Genomic DNA, 26,651 nt, shown 5'->3' with positions numbered 1-26,651 from the left:
ATGTAACTTCCACAGAAGCAGCAGAGAATGTATATATGGCAGCTACCCGTTTTCATATTCAGCTAAAATAACAGGAAGTTTAAAAATCTACTTTCCACTTAGATCTAATTTTAGATGAATAACAGAGTGCAGTGGAGGAGTAGCCTAGTGGTTAGTGCAGTGGACTTTGATCCTGGGGAACTGGGTTTAATTCCCACTGCAGTAGCCTGTTACTCTGGGCAAGTCACCTAATCCTCCATTGCCCCTGTATATACTATTTAAACCACTGTGAATGTAGTTGCAAAAACCACAGAAAGGTGGTATATCAAGTCCCATTCCCTTTTTGAAGAAGTTCACATTCTAACTCATAATCAAATGAGAGTCATTTCTCTTGGATAGCACCTCAATTGCTTACAATCTAAACCTTACATATGCCAATCTATTAATCAAACCATATGGATTAACAGAAACAATTAAATGATTAGCCTTCAGTTTGTTCATTTATCTTTTAATACATATTCTTAAATTAAAATGACAATAAAAACATTGACAATAAGCTATGAACATCAAGTGTCATTTGTCACACAAATGAAATATTCATAATTGGGTCTTTCCTTGCAAATAAATCAAACATAAGATAAGCAGTTTGTTTCAACACATTTGTTAAACTTTTAAAACAGGATTAAAGCTGCAATATGAACACGCTTCTTGCAAGCAGTTATTCCACTAAACTTTTGCAGACAAATTTGCTACATTTTGATAGTGAAATTTCTGATAAACATTTTTTTTTCTTACATACTTCAGCTCTGCTATTTTTCAGCCCAAGCATAAAAAAAAGATATGGGAAATTAATATTAAGACAGTTTACAAAAGGAAAATCAGCCATGCCATACGCAGAAGGCAGTCAGTTTCTCTGCACTTACATTCCTAACTGAGATCATAAGAACATTAACCAATGAAAGACAAAGTCAAATCATTTCAGTGCAATTGGAGAGTAAATGGAGCTCCCCACTCATGACCTGTGACAAGTATACCACATGATAATCCATCTCAAAATCTTCCATTTTATTTGTTTTTTGAAAACTCAATGCATATCTTCTACTGCAGGTGTATAGCTGTCATTTATTTATTGATGATAGGATGAAGTTGCATAGGGTACATCATCAGCACATCTGGAAAAAAAACACACACACACATTCACGTTTGTTAGCTGATAAAAACATATAGATTGATACATAATGAGAAGACTGTGGGGGCAGAGTACTGATACATGAGAATGCATGTTCTTTCTTGTGGATACTTAGTTGCTTTTAGCAGCACCACTTCAAAGATAAGAAAATATCAGCTGCTGTGCTATGAGTCAAAAGGACTTCTGAGTCCAGTATGTTCAATTCTATTACCTGCTTCTGTCTCTCTGTAAATGTCACTTGATCTCCTTGACTACAATATTAAGATTTTATCTGTTATGCAACACAGCCGCTAACCGTGCCATATTACCAGGAACTTAGGCCCATGTGGGCTGCAAAACTGCCCGATTTTCAGATCAACCATAATATGAAAACTGATTTGTTGCTAAAACCTAAATGTACACCAATACATCACTAGAATATTGATTGTGGAGTGCTTGAAAACTAGACTTATGTGTGACCCTTTAAGAAATATCAGGGCAATTCTATAAACAGGCGCCTGGAGGTACACGCCACTTATGTACATCAAAGTTGCCATATACTGGCAGGTGCAATGCGCACTAGGAGATATTCTAGAACATGTATCTCCCAGTTACGTGTGTAGTACATAGAATACTACAGCTTATGTGAGTCACCTAGCACACTTAGACACGTCACTGGCACGGCATAAGAGGGTGCACCAATGCTGACGCACGCTAGTATTCTATAAATGGATCTTAGTGCCACTGAAAACTGACCTGTTCAAGAAGGCATACCATAAACATCCATCCTAAATACTAAATAATAAGACTGAACACGAACTAGACAAAACCAAACTCTTGTCACTTGAATGACTAACCTCATTGTTATTAATAAACAAGCACTAACACTTTAATCCTTTTGCCGAAATGATTTCTCTATAATTGATGACCTAACTCAGGAACCTACATGCAATACCATAATGTATTCTTCTTTACCATGTATGCATGCACCTTAATGCAATACCATTTGTAATTGTTACCCAGGAATGGCAATCGCCATTACGGCAAATGTAAGCCACATTGAGCCTGCAAATTGGTAGGAAAATGTGGGATACAAATGCTACAAATAAATAAATAAAAATGATGACGTTATAGAATTGGCACTGTGGGCATGGCATTCAGGCACCTAAACTAAGGCACCAATTTATAGAATTGCCCTGTCCTGCAAACTGGGCCATCCATTTCAAAAGGTGGTATTATATATTAGTAGCTGCCACCCAGTGAAAGTTCTCTATCATCCCCAATTGCACAGCCCGTTGTCCTCCCCACAGAGACCTCCATTCAGTCCACATCCCTGCTGGAATTACACAAGCATGTGCATACCACTGGCTCTAATAGACAATTTCCAAGAGCCTCCACACTGCCACCTTACAGGGCCCCAACCAGAGACATTCGGGCCCCCACAGCCTCTGTCTGCAAGATCACATATTTAAGCTCTACTGCAAAAAACACCCAGAGATCCATCGGAACCCCTCCCCCCTCCGCAGACAGACCCAAGGTGAGTAGAAAGGAAATGTTCCCCACCCCACCAAGTCCCTATGGGGACCGGGAAGGCTCTTCCTGCTCAGAAGCAGCAGCAGGAGAATAAGTTGAAGCAACATGGCTGCCATTCCTGAACACATAGACTGCAGATCCCAATGCTTCAGTGTAGCGAGAAGCAGCTGCTCCAGTTCCCCCCCCCCCCCCCCACACACACACACACACACAGGGTCATTTCTGATGTTGGAAACAGCCCATCGAAAGAGGGACAGACAAAGCCTGCAGCTGTTCTAAACTGCCAGTTCTCACAGATCGCACATTATGTGCAAGTATTCCCCAACATTTCTTCTTCTCTTCCAGCCTTTCCATAGTTGTTAAGAGGAATGTAAACTCAACTTAACCAGTGTCACTGGTCAGAGGCATCTGGCTTGTCCAGCCCAGGATCTGCCTGGTACACCATCACCATCTAGTGGAGACAGAGAAATACTGAGTATCTATGCCTGCATGGTGTCCTTAAGGAAGGAACTCACAGAGAACTATTGTACTTTTCTGTCTCCATCCACTGGTCGACAGACACAACATCCACAGGCTCTAGACTGTGCTGGTGAGAACATTAAGGAAAGAAGAAATCTCTAAAATGCTATATTTCACTTTGTGTTATACGCTGTAGAAGCTGGAACTCCTCCAATAAAATGCACTGGGTAAGGTTTTGGAGGCCAGGGATTTGTTTCTATGGAACACTAGTCCAATCTGGCCCATTTTTTAACCCGGCGAGTCTTTTTACTGGTTTTTCCCAAATACAAGTTCCATCCTATTCTGTCAAATTTCTGGAAGAGTTATTGTGCCCCCAGAGGGATGAACAGACATACCCTTTCTGTATAATTCCTTCAAATTTCCATCGAGTTGGAAAGGATAGAAAAATAACAGGTTCACAGGCTGGTCTAAGTGGCAGATGTGCTCCCTAGACCCAGCTTCTACTCCCTAAATTGTTTAGAGTTGCTGCAGAAACCATGCTCATAGCCCCTGGAAGGCGAAAGTCCCAGTTGCTGCATAATGATTATGGCAGCACCATACCAAAGGCTGTACAAGGAGTGGGATCACACAGGACGCAAATAAGGAAGGGCACAAAAATTGCTCCCAGCCTACCTTCTCCTCTCATTAACAGTGGCAAAGCGGGCAGGACAGAGAGGCACCAGTGGGCAAGTCACACAGGGCACAACTATAGCTCGATACGATCCTGGGTTACGGAGGTAATTTTGGAAGGGAAAGGCAACATTTATACATGTAAAAAGCTAGTTTACACTTAAAAATGGGCATTTACTTGTAAGTAGCGGCTTTTCTGAAACCTTTATTTACATGTGCATATCCACAGCACATACAAATTTCAAGGGGCTGTGGTGTGGGCAGACTTTCTGAACACACTGTACTTCCCATTACAGAAGGAAACCTGTGTGTTTCAAAAAATTCCCCCGTCAGAATTTACACCTCCTCCAAATTATGCATAAATGACAGCAAACTGCTTTTCTGAACTTGAGATTTAGAAAAGCGAATGAGGAGGCAACTATCCTTATCCCCTTAGTTTTCAAAACCACTTTCAAATGCCAAAAATGAGAAAATGTAGAATTCGGCTCCTTAGCTGGCTGCTCTCATATGTGTAGTTTTAGAAAATCTGGCATTTTTAATACGTGAATTGTAAAAAATCAATACCTGCATGCATAAGTGCCAGCAAATATGCAACATTCTGAGCAAAGCCACTTTTTTTTTTGCAATTTTGTTTTTAATAAAAATAATTGTTCTTACTGTATGTGCCAGCATATACACAGGTACACCTGCACGTTCAAAAAGCCTTTTGTAAAATATCCAGGAAAATCTTGAGCGTTCCAACTTAAGACATCCTTTTGATGTCCTATGCAAAATCAGGCTTTGACTCAAGGTGGACATGCACACCAAGTGCCAAAGGGAGCCCTAATCTGTGGAACCTGACCAAGGGGGTGTCACTGTACTGGCTGGAATAGGTGATTGATATAAAACAGGGGGAACCCTGTATAAGCAAATGAAGGCTCTGACTCTATAACCCAATTGAGGCCAGTTCTGATTGAGCTGGAAGCCCAAAAAGTACAGAAGGGAAAACTTAACCCTTTAGTGTCCAATGTTGCCATCAATCTGTTCCCATATGGCTTATTACGGGAACATTGGACACTAAAGAGTTTTGGTTTTTTTTTAAATCAAGAAAAGACTTCACTTACAAAACTTGTCACTAGTTCAGACTGCCACATACTTAAGAGTAATTATGCTATTTTTTAAGCATTTATAACTTCTGAAATTATATACCTTGATTACCTAAGTGACTGCAATGGATTCAGTAATAGCAAAGAGACAAGCTGTGAAGTGTTTTAATCAAATGACAAAAATATGCAATTAACACTGCATCATGATTTTCTTTAACAAACATATAAAATTAGTAACATCCTCAACGCAAGAACAGGAAAGTTTCTAAATACATTTTTGTATGTTCATCAACAAGAAGCTGAACATTTAGGGCTCCTTTTACTAAGGTGTACTAATGGATTAGCGCTCATTAAATGCTAAGAAGCCCATAAGAATAAAATTGGCTGCATGGCACTTAACGCATGCTAATTTGTTAGCACACGCTAAATCCATGAGTGTACCTTAATAAAAGGAGCCCTTAGTTTGCTAACATTTTCAAAGATATCCCTGCTGTTTTATGGGAACACATTCAACATTTTTTTATGTACATAAAAGAGATCCTTTACAAAAAAAAAAGGCGCCCCACACCCTCATCTTTAGCTAAAAGTATGCACTTATTTTTACCCGTGTGAACAAAAGGCAGGCGTCAGGCCAGAACATCAAAATTACACATGGAGATTTTATGGTGCATATATTGCAACAACTCTCAAGAATACACAACGCATATAGAGACCAAAGCACCTGTATTACGATTGCTGTCCAAAGTTTCCAAGGAAACATCTGCAGGATATGTGTCTCTGGAAATCTGTATGCAGGCCCCCTAGAACAAACTAATTTTGGTCTGAATACTCTCTGCTAAGTTCCAAAATTACATTTCCCATTAGAGCAAACAAAAATGCATTATTAATCCTGTACCTTATTTGCAGGGCAGCATCTGCATAACTATTATCAATCCCCATTTTCTTGCAGAATACCAATGAAGATTCTATAGCAACAGAAAATTCTGCAACAAAATTTCTGAAATTCCAGAGAAATTATGTGACACATCTATACACATCTGAATTATTTTGAAAATTAAATAATGTAAATTGAATCTGAATTATAAAGATAGTTTTCTAAACTTGCTGTGGGTCTGAATATTCGACTGTGTATTTTTTTTGGGGGGGGTGGGCATTCAATGGTTGGAGAATTTTAGGTACTAATGTAGTAGAGAGGCAGATAGGAAGGAGAAGGGAAAAACTGATCAGAAATGTGGAGACAAGGAGAGAATAGAGATGACTGACGATTGGTGATAGGGATGAAAGAAAAGGGGAAATATCAGGAAAGAGGGAGCGAGAATACGGAGGAAGTGTCCAGCACTTTCCCTCCTAATATCCCTTCATCTCTCCAACCCCTGAGGTCCCTACAACCCTCTCTGTCCCTTCTCAATCCCATCATTCTCCTTTCCACTACTGTCCACCCTAGATGCCACAACAATCCCCCCCCCCTTCCTGGTCCTCCCACTCAACAATTCAACTTACAAATATATAAACATTTTTCCACAAGCCTCTTTTTCTCCCCCTCCCATCCCCCCTCCCCTCCCCCCCCCACCCCCCCCCCCCTTCTCTTATTTCTTTGGTTTATCCCACCCTCTTCATTAAATTTCCCCAACCAAAAAAAAAAACTTTTCCAAATGTATCCATTCCTCTGCATTGGGGTTAAGACATCCCTTGCGTCTATCTGTCATCTTTTCCATAGCAGCTACCGATCTAAGTTTCTCTACCCATTCTGTCTTTGTGGGTCCCCTGGTTTGTTTCCATTTTAGTGCCACCATTGTTTTTGCAGCGGCCAGACCCATACGCATTATTCTGCTTTGCCACTTCTTCCCCCCTCTATTTCCCCAACCCAGGAGACACCATTTTGGATCGCGGGGGAACAAGATACCCACCATCTTGGTTAATGAGTTTATTATTTCTTTCCAGAACACCTGTAAAACTGGACATTCCCACCAAATATGAAAATAGGTGCCCTTCTCCTTCTCACATCTCCAACAGGTGTCTGAAGCATTGGGAAACATTGCCTTTATTTTATCTGGCGTGTAATACCATCTACTCAATATTTTATATGCATTTTCCATGATGACACAAATGGATGCTCTCTTAACTTCCATACATATTTTCCGCCATTCTGCTTCTGTAAATTCGGTCTCCAAGTCCCGCTCCCATGCATACATAAATGGCAATTTTACAAAATCCCTTCCCCTGATATAATCGTAGAGTTTAGTGATCCCTTTCCCTCTCAGGTCTATATCCCCCCACAGATTTTCAAACTTTTCACTTTTAATTGGGCCCTCTTTCATCCCCTTCTCTTTTATAATATAATCTTTCACCTGAAGATATGCATACATGTCCGTCTCAGGCAGGTCATATTCCCTTCTAAGGTCTGTAAAATTTTTAATTAAACCATTGTCCAGGAAATCCCTGAATCTAATCAAACCCTTTTGGAACCATGTAGAAAATACCCTACAGTCCCTCCCTCCTGGGAATCCAGATTCCTGGATAATCCAAGCATAAGTAGATTTGTGCTGGGTTCCCCGTAACCTTTTCTTGAGCATTCCCCACAGCGTAAGCAGATGAGAAACAAAAGGGTTTAACGCCATCTTCTTATAATTAACTTCTGGAGTAGAGCCCCACAGAAGGGCGTCAAGCTGCCCCCCCTGAACAAAAATCTGTTCCAACCTAGTGATAGGCGACAGATCCACTTTGCTCCATACTCCAATTTGTTTCAGCTGAGCTGCCCAGTAATACCAAAGTATATTTGGCATACCCCTTCCTCCTTGCTCCACCGCCCTCCATAGGGTCTTCCGGGACAGTCTAGCTTGCTGCCCTCCCCAAACAAACCCACCCAGCTCTGTTTGTATCTTCTGTAGCTCCCCCTTTGGGACTGGAATTGGTAGGGTTTGGAACAAGAATAATCTAGGTAAAATATTCATCTTTATGGCTGCTATCCTGCCCCACCAGGACAGCCAGCCTATCTTCCATCTACTTAGGTCCTTTCGTATTTCTCTGATTAGGGAAACATAATTCAACACATACAAGCTGTCTAAGTCACACGGAACCCAAATACCCAAGTATTTAAAGCTAGTGGTTACTACCCTGAATGCAAAGTGTCTCCCCATCTGCTCTTTTTCATGTTCTGATATTGTTATTCCCATTATTTCAGATTTGTCGAAATTTACTTTGAATCCCGACAATGCTCCAAATGCATCTAATTCCCTCACAACTATAGGTAATGTCAGCAGTGGTGCTCCCACATAGAACAAAATGTCGTCTGCAAATAATGCCATTTTGTGATCCCTCCCCCCCCCATCCTAACCCCTTTAACATCCCTTAATTCTCTAATTCTTTGGGCCAGCGGCACTATCGAGATCGCAAATAGTAGTGGGGACAAGGGGCACCCCTGCCTAGTTCCCCTTTGAATAGCAAATTGATTTGACCAGCCCCCATTCACTTTAATCCTGGCCACCGGTGTTGAGTACAAGCCTTTTTCCCATCCCACAAAAACACTTCCCTAATCCCATCTCCAGCATTACATCCCATAAATACTCCCATTCGACCCGGTCAAACGCCTTTTCAGCGTCGACCGTGAGGAGTGCTAGGGCATCGCCCCTTTTCTGTGCCCCCCAGATGATATTTAGAGTGCGTCTAATGTTGTCTGCTACTTGTCGTCGTGCTATAAAGGCTGACTGGTCCTCATGTATCAGGGTGGGAAGTATCTCCTTCAGCCTCTCAGCCATAATTGTGGCTAAGATCTTAACGTCTATATTAATGAGGGAGATCGGTCTATAGGATCCACACACTGTTGGGTCTCGGCCAGGTTTTAACAATACTGGGATTCCTGCTTCTCGCATACTTAATGGCGGATTGCCCTCTACAAAGCAAGCGTTCCCAATCCTCACCAATAATGGCCCTAACTCCTGCTGAAAAACCTTATAAAATTTTGCTGTGTACCCATCTAAACCGGGTGATTTCCCTCCCTTTAGGCCTTTTATGACAGACAGCACTTCTTGTAAATCAATCGGAGCTTCCAGCGCCTCCCTTTGCTCCGGTGTAATCCTTTGCAATTCTAAGTCCTGCAAGTACTCTTGTGTTACCTCTTTCTGATGCTCTTTTCCTTTAGTATACAATTTTGTATAGTATTTTACAAATTGCTCTCTAATGTCTTCATCCCTATAGAACATTGCATCTTTTGCTCCTTTTATTTTAACAATTGTGTTTTTCACCCTTTTCTCACGCAACCTCCTAGCGAGCATACTTCCCGCCCTGTTACTAAATTCAAAAAATCGCTGTTGCATCACGCGCCTCTGAAATTCCATCTTTTTCATCTGTATAGTTTGCAACTCTGATCTCCACTTGAGGAGTTCCTGTAACTGTTGTGTTCCCCCTTCCCGTTGGTGCCTAGCTTCTTGCCTCACCAATTCTCTGCGCACCTCCATTTCGTGTTGTTCCCGTACCCTTTTCTGATAAGTCCCCTTTCGAATAAGGTGTCCCCTGATCACCGCCTTTAAGGCATCCCATAGGGTCCCCTCCCTCACCTCCCCGTTATTATTGATTTCTAAATACTCTTTAATAGCTGTTCGGATCTCCTGACAGTCCCCCTCCTGATCCAGTAAGGTTTCGTTAAGCCGCCAGACCTGTCCGCCAACACGGCAGCCCGTACCCCCCAATGAGATCCATACTGGGGCGTGATCAGATGCGTGTATACTTTCGATTTCCGCATTATTCACCACTCCCCATAACTCCCTACTACACCAAATCGCGTCGATCCGGGAATAAGAGCTTTGGGCATGTGAATAGTGAGTGAATGTTTTTTGGGCTGGATGATGAAGTCGCCACAAGTCAATTAGATCTAATTCCCTCATCAATTTTAGTAATAGGCGACTACTATTCCCTCCCCCTCCCATCCGTCCTTTGGAATGATCCAATTCATCGACCGGGAAGTTAAAGTCCCCCCCCAAAATGACCCTGCCTTCCACAAAGTTCATCAATTCTGCTCTGATATGTTCATAAAACTTTCCCTGACCCATATTAGGGGCATAAACATTTATTAATGTGAGCGGACCACTGTTAGTCCTCCCCTTAATTGCAATACATCTTCCTTCCCCATCTTTATAGATGGCCTCTTTGACAAATTGCAAGTGTTCTTTCACGTAAATGACCAAACCTCCTGTTTTACTCCCTCTAGGATCAGCCAGTGTAAAGCCTTCTCCCATACCCTTGTTCAAAATTAGTGGTGTGTCCTGTGTCCTAATATGGGTTTCTTGCAGCATAGCTATGTCCCATTTCATTCTGCGCAGTTCTCTAAAGATAATACTTCTCTTTTTTGGGCAGTTTAAACCATTTATATTCCACGACCCCACCCTTAACCCCCCTCCCGCCCCTCCCCCCTCCCATCCATGGGCCTGTCCCGCAACTGGCTGCCACCCCCCAGCCAGTTTGCCCTTAAGGAAGTGAATCCCTCCCAGATCCCGGCCATGCAACCTTTGAAATGAAAACAAGCTCTATTCAGCACTTCCCCTCAGATTTCCGCTCTAAACACTTTCTCCTCAAACCAGAGTCACAAGTGTTCCCCCCTTCCTTACCCTTCCAGCTTTCCCTCTAACCGAAATTATGTCCTTAAAGTCTGTATTCTACACTGTTCAGGTTCCATCTTCAGTCTCAGGGTCCTGTCTCTCCTCATGCTGCGAAAGGCGCTCTCGCCGCCCCTGCACCTTCTGCCAGCCGTTCTGCTCCCTTCTGACTGGGCTTCGTTGCTGCTGCTGCTGTGTCCCAGCCGCCTCTTTCGGGAGATCCGTACATCCCATTTCACTCAGTACTTTCCAGGCCCCCACGTGCGAGTGCAGTCTCCGGGTGATATTGCCCACTGTTATTTGTATTCCAAACCGATGCAGCCACCGGTACCGCAGCCCTGCTTTCTGCAAATAGGTTGTGACTTCTTTAAAGTATCTGCGCCTTTGTAATGTTTTTCAAGCCAAATCCTGAAATACTGTAATTTTCCCTGTTTTCCACTCGACTTCTCCCATGGATCTCGCCTTCCGCCATACTGCCTCTTTAGTTGGGAATTTGTGGAAACAAGCTACTACGTCTCTCGATGTTCCACCTCTCTGAGGGCCTAAACTTCTATGCGCCCTTTCTATTTCCACAGTTTCCATATCCACAGCTTCGCTAGAGCTACTGTCCAGCTGGAACAGGAATGTGCAAAAGTCCTTAACTGTTTGCACTGCGTCTTTAAATTGGTCTTCCTCTGGCACTCCCTTAAAGCGCAGGTTGCATCGTCGTGTGCGATTTTCTAGATCTTCCAATAGCACCTCCATCTCTTTTGTTGTTTGCTTCTCTGCTTTTAAAGACTTCTGCAGCTCCCTCACCTCCTCCGTTAAGGCCTCCGCCTTTTCCTCCGTCTCTGCCAGCCTGTTCCCGATCTCCCGCAGCTCCGCAACTGCTGTGTGGATACTGCGCCTCGTCGTTACCAGTTCCGTTTTGAGTTCTTTGAACCAGCGTACAAAATCTTGCTTACTGATATCTGTATCGCTAATCGCGTTCTCCTCGAGGTCTGGCTCCGAGTCATATTCCTCGGCCGCCATCTTGGTCCCTTGTGTTACCGCCCGAGAACCTGCTGCTTTGCTTGCATTCGGGGCCTCGGATGCGAATTTAAATTTAGCTAATTTTTTCTTTGCTGCCATCGCTTCCGCGATTGTCGTGTTTGAGGGGTTTTCGCTTTGTTTTAGCGGGGAAGCGCTTAAAATCGTCCCGGAGTGGACGGAGCTCTGCAGTTAGGCAGCCATTTACAGGAGCTGACGTCACTTCCCTTCCTCACATATTGATTTAATTTTTTTGTGTGAATGGGAGGGGGGCAGTGAGGTGGAATTTGGAATGACCATTTTCTGCTGCTTGGGGGTTAAAGCTGAATCATATCCAACTTCTGCTCAGGTAGGACACCATAAGTCTTCTTTCACAACTGACTTTTCCTTTTTATTTCTCCCATTCCAAATTGTTTAGCCCATTTTTGGCGCAATATTTCGTCCTTTCTTTTATTTTTCTGTTCATTCCAAACCAGTGCTGGAATTCTGACACTATGCCCTTTCATTCAAAACTATCCAGGGATATACTGTCCCTATTTAATAGAGCTTACCCCTCCCCTACCCACTCATGGTGGTCTGTTTACTGAAGCAATGGTCCTGAAGTCAGGAGTCATTTACCAGGGCACCTTCCAGAGCCTGTACTTGTCTTCCTTAATGATGATCCTGACTTCTTTCCCCTCAGGTGCTGTGAACACTCCTGCTGCAGTATACAAATATGTGCTGGCTTGCACTGTATGTACTTTTAGGCAGGATATAATTTTTTAAGAACCCATGTTTGTGTCTGAATTGGTTTTTTACACATGAAAATGACAATTCCTGCTCCTTGGAGCTTATTATATAGTCAAGATGGACAGGACATACAATGAAAAAGAAATAGGTAAAATGATAGTGTTCAGCTTGTGATAAGAACTAAAGATGGGACTCCTTCCATAAGTCTCTATCCAGCAGTATTCCATTTTTTTTCTCTCTGTTACCCTTTCTTCGCTCTATATGTATTGCCTTTTAAACCAGAAGATAATTGCTTTGTTTAGGAGCCTAGGCAACTTTTGTACTAGTACCGCTGTCTTATAATAAGTTGACTAGTTTTTATTTTTCGTTTTAACATACAGGGCCCCCTGGTCTCCCACAGTGCCATGGGAGAGGCCACTGAATCCAGCCATTCTCATGAAATTGATGCAGGAGACCTGGAACCTGGGTCCAGGCAGCTGGCTGCCCCACAGTGATGGGACATTTAAACGTTGCCACCCAAACCACCCTCCCCCCGCCCTTTGCTGATCACATGGGAAAAGGTAGGGGTAAGCATCTGTGTGTTGGCCATATCCTCCCTTGCTGTCCCAGGTCTGACTGCTGATATAAACTGAATGGCTGTATGGTGTCATGTACAGCTCAAATCAATAGCTAGGCCTGGGGCGGTAGAAGAGTAGAACTTAACCCAGGGTGCATCCTGCTTATCACCGCCTCTTCCTGCGAGATTGATACACTGGGGTGAGTGAGTGGGAGGACCAGGAAGGGGGGGGGGGGGATTGTGGTTCCGGAATGTTGTCAACCTGTTTGATTAATAAAAATTTATAAATAAAAAAAAAAAATAAATAAATATGTGAGTTGGGCAAAAGGCCTTTAACTACTATGTGACCGAATCAAGAAATAATCCCATATTCATTCTGTGAGTCACTAGCATTTCCGGTAGGTTTTTTTTCAGATGCTAGTCTAATAAACATAAAGAGTAATACTTGTAAACAAAGCACAGACATTGTAGGAGTCAAGAAGTAGCCGAGTAGGTAGAATGCAAGAAATGTTTTTCCTTGACATGTTTTCTATTTATGGCCTTCAAGCAGAAAGCACATTGCTAAAATGAGCTGTATCAGCAAAAATATTACCAAAATTATCTTCAAAAATTTTGTTTATCAGAACAAATTATATTTGTCTATTTTCCTACTGATTTTTGTTTCACTTCTGAAGTCAAGCATGTATTGTACTTAGGGCAGTGGTGTGCTGGAGCAAGCTCTCACAGGCTCGCAAGAGCCGGTTGTTAAGTTTTTAAGAACTTTGGGAGCCGGTTGTTAAAGTAGGGCCCTCCATGGCTACTTTAACAACTGTCTTCCAAAATGTGGGCTTGGGCCCCCTGCTGAATTCTTTTACTCTGCTGGTGGGGATGCTGAGCCCTGCCAGCCAAGTAAATACACTGCTGCTGCTCCCCGCTCCTTGTTTCCAGCTCTGAGCAGTAGGCTGGGACTTCTCCAGCATGTGTGAGAAGTTTCAGCATGCTGCTCAGAGCAAGACGTTGGGAGTGGTGGCAGTCCATTTATTGGCTACCAGCAAAGGTATGCCTAGTGTGCCCGCACGAAGGGAAGAAGGAGAGAGAGGCAAGTGTTGCTCCCCCACCCCCCCTGGCCCTTCCAACTGCAGAGCTGGCTACGTCCGAAGAAAGAGCCTGTTGTTAAAAATTTACCAGCACACCCCTGACTTAGGGGCTCATTTTCAAAGTACTTAAGCCCCGATGATGAAAGGTAAATGCGGGCACAAGAGGCCACTAGCACCAGACTAGCGTCCACATATGATCAGAGGTCTGGTGTGGCAAACAGTGACCGCACCAGGAAATATTGCAGAGCTCATTTAAATGAGCTCTGTGAGATTCTGCCCATATGATCAGAGCTTAGCGCTCTGATCGTACAGGCGGAATAACGCATTAAACCTACACCAGCTCGGAGCTGATATTTGGTTAAAACTCCTCTCTTCCTTACCCCATCCCACACCCAAGCCAGGCAGCCTGGGCTGTCACTGTCAGTCCGAGCTGCCACCATCAGTCCTGGGGGTCCAGTGGACCCCTGCACCCTCCCACGCAAGGCATTTCAGAGATAGTCTAACAGGATGGGGGTGGATATCCACCCCCATCCTGTTAGACTATCTCTGAAATGCTTTGATGTTCCCATGCATACTTCCTACCCATCCCCACCCTGTTAGACTGTCAATGAAATGCTTGGAAGTTTTTCTTATATATACTGTCATCTACCACATTTGCTTATTTCCGATCTGACGAAGAAGGGCAACCTTTGAAAGCTAATCAAGAAATGTATTAAGTTATGTCCAATAACAAGGTATCTTATTTTCTTTTCCATGTTTTATTTTGTTTGATTTCTACAAACTACAATACAAAGAGAAAGAAACACCATTGTTTAATAGGAAAGAGCAGTCATTCACTCAGTGTAGAAAACGCACAAAAGATTGAGAGGGAAATAGAGAGAAAAAGAGTAAAAACTGCTGTATAAAGGGGACGGAAACAAAAGGGAGGGTAAAAGGAAGTGGGCAGACCTTTTTTTTATCTGGAACTCTGAAAGCTTGTGTGAAAAGATAGGTCTTGACAAGAGTTGTAAAAGATGTATGACAGCTCTCTGCATTCATGTGGCATTTTTTTTTAAACAGGAAGCAGCAGTGCAACAAGAAACCTGAGTTCTGCATTAACCTTTTCTTCACCTTCTTCCTCTTTAGCACTATTAAGGAAGCAACTTTGGTGTTATGAGATGCTATTTGTTCTTTGTCAGGCTGGATAGATACTATAATTAAATCTTTGACATTCCTTTGCTGAATTAGATCCATTAAAGCAAAGCTTTCAATCTGTGCACTTAAACTACTGCTTCTTTCTCTGGTTATTTCAAGTAAAGTAGTGTGGTAGCAGTGTTAGTCCACTTTTAAAGGTAATAAATAGAAATAAATCAAAACATAGAAAAGAAAATTAGATATAGAAGTACATAACTATTGCCACACTGGGACAAACCAAAGGTGCATCAAGCCCAACATCCTGTTTCCAACAGTGGCCAATCCAGGTCACAAATATCTGGCAAGATCCGGAAAAGTTCTAAACATTTTATGCTGCTTATCTCAGAAATAAGCAGTGCATTTTCCCCAAGTAAAGTTAATAATGGTCTATGGACTTTCCTTAAGGAAGCCATCCAGAACTTTTTTTTTTAAACCCTGCTAAGCTAACCACCTTTACCATATTCTCTGGCAACGAATTCCAGATTTTAATTACACGATGAGTGAAGAAACATTTTCCCCAATTCGTATGCCCTCTAATCCTAGTACTTTTGGAAAGAGTAAACAAACGATTCGCTTCTACTCGTTCCACGCCACTCACTAAATTATAGACCTCTATCATATCTCCCCTCAGCCGTCTTTTCTCCAAGCTGAACAGCCCTAGACACTTCAGCCTTTCCTCATAGGAAAGTTGTCCCATCCCCTTTATCATTTTCATTGCCATTCTCTGTACATTTTCTAATTCCACTTTATCTTTTTTGAGATGTGGTGACCAGAATTGAACACAATATTCGAGGTACGGTCGTACCATGGATCGATACAAAGGAATTATAATGTCCTCACTTTTTCCATTCCTTTCCTAATAATACCTAACATTCTATTTGCGTTCTTAGCCACAGCAGCACACTGAGCAGAGGGTTTCAACATATCATCAACAATGACGCCAAGATCCCTTTCTTGGTCGGTGGCTCCTAACGTGGAACCTTGCATTACGTAGCTATAGTTCAGGTTCCTCTTTCCCACATGCATCATTTTGCATCTGCTCACATTAAATGTCATCTGCCATTTAGACACCCAGTCTCCCAGTCTCGTAAGGTCCTCTTGTAATTTTTCACAATCCTCTTGCGATTTAACAACTTTGAATAACTTTGTGTTGTCAGTAAATTTAATTACCTCACTTTTTACTTCCATCTCTAGATCATTTATAAATATGTTAAAAGGCAGCGGTCCCAGCACAGACCCCTGGGGACCCCCACTATCTACCATTGTCCATTGAGAATACTGACCATTTAACCCTACTCTCTGTTTTCTATCCTTTAACCAGTTTTTAATCAATAGGACACTACCTCCTATCCAATGACTCTCCAATTTCTTCTGGAGTCTTTCATGAGGTACTTTGTCAAATGCCTTTTGAAAATCCAGATACACAATATCAACCAGCTCGCCTTTATCCACGTTTGTTCGTTCACCCCTTCAAAGAAATGTAATACATTGGTGAGGCAACATTTCCCTTCACTAAATCCATGTTGGCATTGTCTCAAAAACCCATGATACCTGTTTTATTGGATTAACTTAATATATCTTTTGATTAGCTTTCGAAGGTAACCTTTCTTATTTCAAAAATTGGTTACTATAATTGCCTTTACAATGGTCTTCCACTTGCCTTGCTTAAGCATTTGAAAAACTTATTCAAAATACGGAAATAAAATTTCTATTAGGGTCTCGAAGGTTTAATCCTGTATCCCCACTGCTTGACTCCAAGCATTGGCTCCCTGAGTCTTTTTGGATCAAATGTAAGATTCTCATAGTGGGTCATCACACTTTTCATTCTACTCAAATTGCTTATGTCCCTACCCAGAAACTGCAATCTTTGCAGCCTTCTCTCCCTTCTGTGCCCCCTCCTTCCCAGACCTACCTGGAGATCTCTTGAGGATCTTCTTTTTACTTAACTCCTTAGTAATTTTTGCTGCTTTTTCTAAATTCAAGAAGTCCCTGAAGACATGTTCTTTCAACTAGCTTCTGGGCAGGTTTGAGTGGCTGAGAGTCTTATTAATGCTGTTTTGCTTTAATTGGTCATGTCCTATTGTTTGTTTTTCGTTTGTAAACTGTCTTGACGTGCTTTTCACTCAATGGGTAGTCAATCAAATTTTTATAAATAAAAGAAATACATAAACGAAGGAGATGTTACACTCCAGATGGTTATATGGAATCAACATTATGATACTATACATACCAACAAAGGAAAAAATATATATTTTTCTAAGTACTATGGCTTAGGTAGAAACCATGGTTCAGTAAAAATACAGTGAAACCTCGGTTTTCGTTGACTTCGGTTATCAACGATTGTTTCTGCAAAAAATTTGTCTCGGTTTTTGTCGGTTGCCTCGGATTTCATGCCCACGTGACCGCGCTGCGAAAACAAAGGGCAACCCACACGTTCTCCTGCTCAGTGTGGTGTTGTTTACTATTAGCTCCACCATGGGACCCAAGAAAGTTTCCAGAGCCAGCAGCCCTTCGAAGAAGAAGGCCAGGAACACGATCGAGTTGAAGAAGGAAATCATTGAAAAATTCAACAGCGGCATTAAGATTGCTGAAATCAGCCACATGTACGGAAAGTCGCCATCCACAATAAGTTCCATTGTGGCAAAAAAGGAAGCAATAAAGGAGGCTAATGTAGCCTCGGTTTTCGTCGGTTTCGGATTTCGCTGATTGTTTTCGGACAGATTATCGACAAAAACCGAGGTTTCACTGTACAATGGAAAAATAACATGAAAACCCACCAATCAGCAAGTCCAGAAAAACAATCAGCAAGTACTAACCCAAGTTCTTGCTACTAAAAAGCTTGTTGTAACAGCTATTGTTTTAATTTCCTCCAAAATAATAAATACATTTTTCATCCAAACAATACAGTTCCACAAATGAGAAACATAAAATCTAAATGCCTTCAGCCCTGTACTTGACAGTTAGTGCAGCACAGTGGGCAGTAGCTAACCAGGTTTTCTGAGATGACCTTGGCTTTCTAACCAGTGCATAAAGCCTACCACCAATGGATGCGGCATCTTCGTTCAAAGACAGCAAAAAATAAAAAAAACCATAAAAAAACTTAATGGACAGGACTTTGAACTTTAAAACAAAATTCCACTGGCAGCCAAACATAGCTTTTCCAAAACAAGAACATGGTCACTAGAATTGGCACCTGTCAAAAGCCTAGCCTCCATATTTAGCAGGAGCTGTAAACATGAAAACAGGAAGCCCTTCTTATTAAGAGTTATAGTCGAATGGCATGGAACTTGGCTACAGATAAACCTCTTAAAGAATAAGGATTACAGAAATTTTGGCCACTTTTCAAATTCAGCTTAGTAGCAATTTTTTCATACTATGTAAGCCACATTGAGCCTGCAAATAGGTGGGAAAATGTGGGATACAAATGTAACAAATAAATACTGGAAAAAGAAATCTGGGTTTTAGTTCTACACCCAGCCTAGAATCATCCTTTCTGCTACAGTTTGTAATAGGTACATTTAACTTTTATGTTAAAATATTTTACATATGCATATATTCCTGTGCAAATCATCAAATCTATCATTATGGATTATTGGTTCACAGCCAACTTCAAGATTTAGTACTAGTAGAATGGCTGTGAACTATGTACAACAAATCTGCTTTTGACTAACACAGGCAAGTTGTGCATTTCATGAACAAGTAATCAGCTAATGAAACTTAAAAGTCTTTTATTAACTACTATCTTCCAGATAACTTATCTGATAGCCCAGCAGCCGAAGGCAAGAGTGCTGTTATTAATTTGGCTCCCATTTATTAAGCCAGAAGATATTCCAGATATGTGGCTGGGGCAGAAGAAGGGAATCCTTATTGTCACATAATACAACGAGAAGTAAATTCTCAAAAGGTCACCAAAACCTAAGCGCTAGGATGATGTGCATTAAGTGCAAATTTGTAGCTCAATGGCTAGCATAAATGCTTGCACCTAAATGTGGGCAGTAAGGCACGTAAATGATAGTATTCTATAACTCACACATGTAACTGTCTAACACACCTCCAACCCATCCAAGCCCTCCCAGGTCCATGTCCCCCTTGAAGCTTCACACTCTGAACTTTTAGTGCACAATCTATAGAATAGCGACTAAGGACTGTTTCATATGTAATTGTTAATTGGTGCTAATTATGACTAATTAACAAACAGTTACTGAATTAAGTTATGCACGCAACTGACCTTATTCTATAACTTGTATGCTAGTCAGAAATTTGAGCACAAGTTGACAGAATTAGAGGGCTACTGGTGGGGTTAGGATGCATATACACTAGTTTTCAAGGCCTGCTGTTACAATGACTGGTCACAAAGAGAGGTCAGTAGGAACAAGCCCATAAAAAAACCAAGACAGCCATGATTGAAAACATACCACACCATAGCTTAAGACCCCTGCTGTCATTCATGGCAATCAGCATGGACAAGGCAGGTTCTGGTTGGCCTGGAAGTCCAGATGTGAAGGAAGGCAAGTCAGTACAATTTATAATTCTTTAAATAATAAGATCAAGCTATACCATTGGCATCTACAGTGAAAGAACTTTCTGGTCCTCATAGATGTTTGAATTGAAATATATTATCATCATTGAACTTTTGAATGGAAGGAGGCAAGATGGTGACTGAGAGGGAGCATTGAAAAGACGCTCCTGCTCAAATACCTTGGTTTCCTCGTGAACTCCTTTTGGCATGCCTAAGAGGAGGAGTAGGCAGAGAGCGGGTCCCGCGGCTCCTGCTCTGCCGTTGGTTGTTACTTTGGAGCGTTTCTTCACTCCGGGAGCAGTATCAGGTGCAGGAACTCCAATGTCGGAGAGTGCGGGGGAAGAAGAGCCGCCTCAATGCCAGGAGATAGAAACAACGCTGAGCCCCAAACAACGGTTAGCCCCACCCATGAAGGCAGACACGCCGAGAAGGGACCGAGAAACCCCTAGTTCCCAAGAGGTGGAGGGGACTCTCAGAACGGGACCCAACTCGGATGGAAGCCTGCAGAGGGCAACAGCACATGAAGTGCTGGAAATGAAGGAGGGGAGACTCTTGACTGGAGACCAGCTACCGAAGGAAGCAGGATCAATAGACCAGTCTACCCTACTACTACCACTACTATTTAGCATTTCTATAGCGCTACCAGGCGTACGCAGCGCTGCACAAACATAGAAGAAAGACAGTCCCTGCTCAATCAAGCAAGTTTTTACTGGGGGAGAAACCAGAAAATATAACGTTGGATGCCATTTGGGAAGCATTAAAGAATCTGGAAACTTTATTTTTACAAAGGTTTTCCCCATTACTTGAGAGAGCTAATATACTTAGAGTGATAAATTTTCCTAAGCAGCCTATGATAGCTCCATTAATAACCTTTAAAAGATACTTAGGCAAAGTTCTGAAGATACTGGAAAAGGCATATCCACCTACATCAAAAATGTATTACTTATTACCTTATAAGAGAAAGGAGAACCAACAACCGGTGGATCAAGGAGAGGAAATACCATTTGATACTATGGATTTAAATTTGACACAAACTTTCGAAGATGTCAACTTGGGATTAACATCAATGACTTTAATAGTAACTTTTGTATTACAACTGGACAGAGACTGGATACTTAAACAATTTTTCTTACATACAGAACAGCTCTTTATGAACTACAAAATAAGAATGTTTCTGGATATTTCTAAAGCAACCCAAAAACGGCATAAACAATTTCTTAAATTACGCCCAAAGATACAATTGGGTGCTCTTTTCTGGTTAAACTTCCCATGCAAATGTGTTGTTAAATTAAATTCTGTAAAATATACATTTTTTGACCCTATACAATTTAATTCCTTTTTGGACTCTAAAATTGCCGTTACCCTCTGTACAGTTAAGATAAATTACATCTACTCTGTGAATTAATTAGGAACTCCTTAAGTAGAGAGGTGTGGTAGCCGTGTTAGAACTCCTGGAACTCCCTCTCAATCCTTGGTTCTTTATGGAAAGAATCTTTGTTTATTCTTTGCAATTACCTGTATATTTTGATATGCCTCCTATATTGTGGACTACAGATGAATGATATAAAGAGTTTCCAATTTTTTCATTTTATATTGTAAACTTATTAACCCTAAGCAAAATATTTCCTCTTTTGAAGTTTTACCATTTCAATGTAAGATGGGATTTATAGAATTATTTTGTAATAATTTTTTTCCTCTGTTAAATCATCTTTGCCAAACAAGATGTATTCTTGAAATTATTGTAAAAACAAAATAAAAAAATATATATCATCATCAATGCTTCAGGTAAAATGCTTGAAAATCTGACGCCAGGTCAGCTATACATATATGTTGACAGTATGTTATCATTTTCCTAAAAGACCAGTAAAGATTAATATCTACTTTGACCATTCCATATATTCTTAGCAGGACACTGTTATTACTCAGCTCACATCACCTTGTACTTCCTCCTCCATCTCGTGCAAATTATGAATCAAAATGACACTCAGCATTTTTCTTCTTGGCTGCCACGCTGTGGAATAATAGTCTTCCTTTTGACAGACACAGCTAAGATGACAATAAGGACACCCACAGTCTATGGTGGTGCTGATAAAACTTTAATCAAAACTAGGCATGACTCAACATGGGCCTGAGTTTCGACCAGATGGCCTGTATCAGGAGTCCAATGCCATTAATAGTCCTCTAATTCACAAGAAGCTATATTAACAATCACCAAAAGACTATGAGAGTTCTTGCAGTACGTTGATCACCACTTACATATTTGTAACGCATTTTAATATTAGTGGAATTGGACTCCTGATGTAGGCCGTCTGGCTGAAACACAGGCCCATGTTGTCATACCCAGTTTTGACTAAAGCGTTATCAGCACCATCGTAGACTGTGGGTGTCCTTATTGTCATCTTCGCTGTGTCTACACAGTTTTATCATCTGTGCTACTTGAGAAGATTGGTTCTTTTGTTTTTGCTGTTTATAGTCTTCCTCTTTACAGATGAGGGGAACAATCATACAAAAAATTAAAAACTTCTCTTAAAACCTATTTTCTTGCAGCGGCATTTGGCTGCCCACCACTTGGTTCAGGGGTATGAGGAATTTGGTTTGTGTGCAAAGAATAATACTCATATTTCTCTGTGCATTTGCTCTATCCCTCTGAATGAGACTGGTTATCTTTCCAACCCCCCCCCCCCCCCGTTTACAAAGCCGCGCGGCAATGTCAACATAGCCCATTCAAAGTGAATGGGCTGTATCAGAATTACTGCACCGACAGCTGCTAGTGAGGCTTTGTAAAGAGAAGGGCTAGTTGTTATTGGTGTTCTTTTCTGACTTAATTTTGCCTGAAAAGGCAGTATAGTAAGAATAACAAACGTAAACTTATATTTCAATGTTGTCTTTGCTTAATTCTAGCTCTGGTTTAAGTTCCATGAAATAAGTCAGATGTGAATGAAATGGAACAGAGCTCAAAGCTGTCCAGTTCTGGAGAAAGCTGGATTATTTCAACATGATACCCCTTATGTCACAAAAATAAATCAATCATAAAAACTATTTTTCTTCTCAAGCCTTTGAAATTTATGGTCAGTAAATAAAGGAATATGTCAGAAAACTGAAGATGTCAGTTAGTTCTACTGAAATGTCCTAGTTCTAATCACTGGTTCCCAACAAAACTACCCAAGATCATCAATTAATTACTGACAAAGATTTGAGAGGTTTGTATGAGGAAAACATTTTTGATGTTATGAAGGGTATGCTTTGTGGCTTATTAATAATATACTACTCAAGATATATTATTTATTAATATCTTTCATTGCACCACCAGAATAATTCAAAGATACTGTATAAAGGGGATGTTTGGCTTACAAGGCTCTTTTAATCTGACACTCAAACAGGTTTTCAATGAACACTCCCTGACTCAGTTATTATCTTTAACAACAAACAACACTGACTCCAACGAAAACCTGCAGTCCTTCAGGAAAGGACCCCCCACCAAAAACATTCCCTGCTTTTCCCAATATCACAGTTCCAATATGTTCATGGTATTTTGATATATTCTTTCTTCTCCCCACCCATTCCTCAATGTGGGTCAGTGTCTGAAGCAGGAATCGAGTGGCTCCATTTTGATATCAGTACTCCCCTCATAAAAATTTAGAAGTAGGCTGGATTGATTTTTTTTTTTATTGTAACCTGTCTAGTTAATAGTGCGGGCTAGAAATGTGTAAATAAATAAAATCTGTACCTCCTTATTCTTGTTGGAACCATTAGTGTCCGTGGAGATGTCTGTGGGGGTAGGAGTGGGCTTGAAGCTGCCAAAGAAGAGAATGGGAAAAACAAAAAATTCAAATGCCAGAAATGCTAAACTTATATAATAAGATTTGCATTTTAGGCCTCTGAATTTTTTTTATGTTGCCTCTGTACTGTCCTGCTCAAACAGCATTAGTACTGTATATCACAGTACAGTGCTGCTCTGACTGCTGTCCCATACTCCTATTTACCTGCTGCAAACTTGTTCTTTCACTGCCACAAACTCACAAAAGCTCTCCTTCCCCTCACTGTGCTGTCATTCTCTAACCTCAACCCCAATGATCACTACAACTAAGAATAGGAAAAAAAAAAAAGAGATGGTCTGAAGCAACCCATTCATCACCACCACCTGTTCTTCCTCCCAGCTCTGATCAGACTGGGCCAAGGAATTTAAGAACAAAAAAAAAAAACAAAAAACACAGGCAACCTGGGGGAGGGAATAGAATGAGGGGTTGAGCTTGAAGAGGGTAGTGTCATCCTGGAGCAGGGGAACAAGCTCCGCCACCACCCCACCCATAACCTCACACCTCTGCTCCTCCATCTTCACCCTAAACTTCATATGCCCTTGCTTTTCCCATTCTCCAACCCTTCAGCAAGTCCTTCTCTTTCTTTTCTCACCAAAGCCCTTGCATTAGACCCTGCCTGCCACCCCTACCATCTACCAGCGTAAACCCCCTTTTGCCATCCCAGCCCCCTTCTCCCAGCCTCAGCGCCTACATCAGATTCATCTCCAAGCCCCAGCCCTCTTCGCCCACCTGCCCCTTGTCAACCCACATCCCCCTTAACCATTCTCAGTATTAGCACCTTTAAATCACCTGCAGAGCAATGAGTCCTTTGTCTTTCTGCTGCCACCACTCTGCTATTCTTGGCTGTCTCTGGCTACCAGCACCACATGTTTGTTAAAATCAGAGAGCAACTAGTTCCTGCTTCTTGCAAGAAAGTCACCCAGTAACTCAGTCACACACTCACCTCTTTTACTCACTCGTGCACACACATCTCTCATATGTCTGTTTTTTTGTCAAATAAAATTCATATATTTAAATATGAACATTTGCCCTCTCCCCTGCACTGGTAAGTCACATGCTGTAGTACATTAGCTTTCCAAACCACATGGATCCCCTCTGATTTCTCTCTGTATAATGGGCCTATGCAGTTTCCAAAGCTCATGGATTACATCATTTCTGAATTATTCCCATGTTGTTCCAACAAAAGGTAACACTACAATCCTGCACATACGAATACAAGAAGTCTATTCTGGAGCCAAGTGAAGATCAAATCTACTGTCATACACAATTTACCTGATATCATCTTCTTTTAGTTTCTTAGCTGCCTGTGTAGACAGCTTTATCTGCAAGTCAAGTCTCTGTAAGAAATCTTTGGCAGACAGTTCCTCAGGTTCAGTGAGCTGATAATCAGGTTCTTGTGGGCTAGGAGAGGAAGAGGTCTCTTCCTGTGCCGATACCTTATCCCAAGACGTACAACTCTCTAAACTTTCATTCTCTGGAGAATCCAGCAAGTTCAATCCATTGAACAGTGACTTCTTTTCAGATATAACTGGGATATTCAAAGTTTTCCGCAAAAATATGCAATCTGTAGTAAACAGTTTATTTGCCCTTTTTATTTGTTGCATCTAAAATAAATATGAAAAGGAAAAAAATTATACTAGTTATCTCAGTTATACTCATTACAGAAAGCTACACTACCACTAAGCAGTACTTTGTAACTATTGTTCCGGTCATTATAATGACTGATTTGTTAAAAATTTGATAGCAATGTTTCTGAAATCATGAGTGACTTGCACAGCCTTAACTTTCAACTCAGATCATAACCATTCACACTTGCTAATATCCATTCCATCCCACCCTTACCTGCAGGAACTGACACTATTATTTACTGACGGCCTCCATTTCCTACCAACCCGAACAGACTCCTATGTTTTTTTTTGGCGATATTCACTATTAAACCAATGAGTGTTCCAAACCTCTGTCTGGGGTTCTGGCTGCCTCTCTGTGCAGTCCAAGCCTCATTTTGACTCTCCAATTGCCTTTCTTACTGCATTCCAAAGCTCACACTCTGGCATTGCCTGGCCAGAGATTTTGACTACATTTCAGCGGGAATCCCACTGCTGCATCTTTCATCCCCTGCCATCCACATTTACCTGCAGCTCTGCTCCTTGTGACCTTGGGCAAATCAGTTAACCCTCCATTGCCTCAGGTAGAAAATTAGATTGTGTAATCCCTTCAGGGCCAGGGAAATACTTAGTGTATCTAAATGTAACTCACCTGGAGTTACTACTGAAAAATATGTGAGCTAAAAACAAATAAATAATGCTTTTGAGTTATTTTGAGGGAAATGATTTCTGTGGAATTCCTGATCCCAACTGACTGATTTGCAAAACCAAATGACTGTAAAAATCGAATCTGGTGCCTTTCCATTATATTTTCTGAGATTAGTTTTACCCCCAGATATCCAGACATTGGTTTCTCCCCCTCCCAGCCAAATCCAGCCAAAGCAAACTAGCACTGCTGGCTGGCAGACATTTCTGCATCTGAGGCATGTGGACTCCTGCCCTTGAAAGGCTATGCTTCAAGAAACAGACTGATCAGACAGAAGATGCCATCAGCCTTCTTTGTAATTTATTTTTTTGGGGGGGGAGGGTGATCACGTGGGTAACCGACTCACATTGCTTTTGCCTTGTGATGACCCTCGGAATCAGGAAGGCTGTTTATAAGTATTTTAAATAAACTGAAACCCACAGTCAGAGCCTGCGCTGCGAGGCCCCTGTAGTCCTACAAAACAGCAATATGAGGGTGCTCTTCATCCCTCCTTTCTTGCAGTAGCATCATCAGCAGTCCAGGCCCAGTGCAGCAGGACCACAGGGGCGGGCAGGGAACAGGCATTTAAGCTAGCGAGCGGCCCTCCCCTCCCTCCTTACCGTTACTCCGTACTTGAGCGCGATGCCCTGCAGCGTGTCGCCGTCGCCCACCCGGTGCTCCACGTAGTGCTGCTCGGTTAGAGGCGCCGTCACGCTGGCCGTGCTGCCGTAGGAGCGCGTTTTGGTGCGGGCCAGGCTCTGCGACAGTTCGGCCTCCGACTCGGACCCCGAACCTGAGCCAGAGCGCGGGAAGACGGGGGAGCCGAAGCGGCCCGATCCGCCCTCGGTGTGCAAAGACGGCGAGGCGTCCGCCATCTTCCCGCCCCCGAGCGCGGGTCCCAGAGGAGAGATGCTGCGCAGGCGGAGGAAAGGATGCGCTAGGCCGATGGACCCCCCGCCCCCCCCCTCCCTGATTCGTGCGGGGCGGGCGAGGGAGGGCCTG

General features: G+C 42.0%; 1 protein-coding gene across 1 annotated transcript; it reads right to left on the bottom strand.

Annotated features, from left to right (window-relative positions):
• Positions 1-483: 483 nt before the first annotated feature.
• Positions 484-26,651, bottom strand: LYSMD2 (LysM domain containing 2). Its single transcript, XM_030190415.1, has 3 exons — positions 26,270-26,651; positions 24,633-24,964; positions 484-1,151 (listed from the first exon to the last, which is right to left on the bottom strand). The coding sequence occupies exons 1-3, from the start codon at positions 26,522-26,524 to the stop codon at positions 1,106-1,108; spliced, it is 633 nt and encodes a 210-aa protein (XP_030046275.1). The 5' UTR covers positions 26,525-26,651; the 3' UTR covers positions 484-1,105.

The sequence above is a fragment of the Microcaecilia unicolor genome, chromosome 1, assembly GCF_901765095.1.
Source record: "Microcaecilia unicolor chromosome 1, aMicUni1.1, whole genome shotgun sequence".
NCBI classification, from domain to species: domain Eukaryota; kingdom Metazoa; phylum Chordata; class Amphibia; order Gymnophiona; family Siphonopidae; genus Microcaecilia; species Microcaecilia unicolor.
Note: the sequence above shows the minus strand (reverse complement) of the source record. Positions and strands in the feature narration are given on the sequence as shown.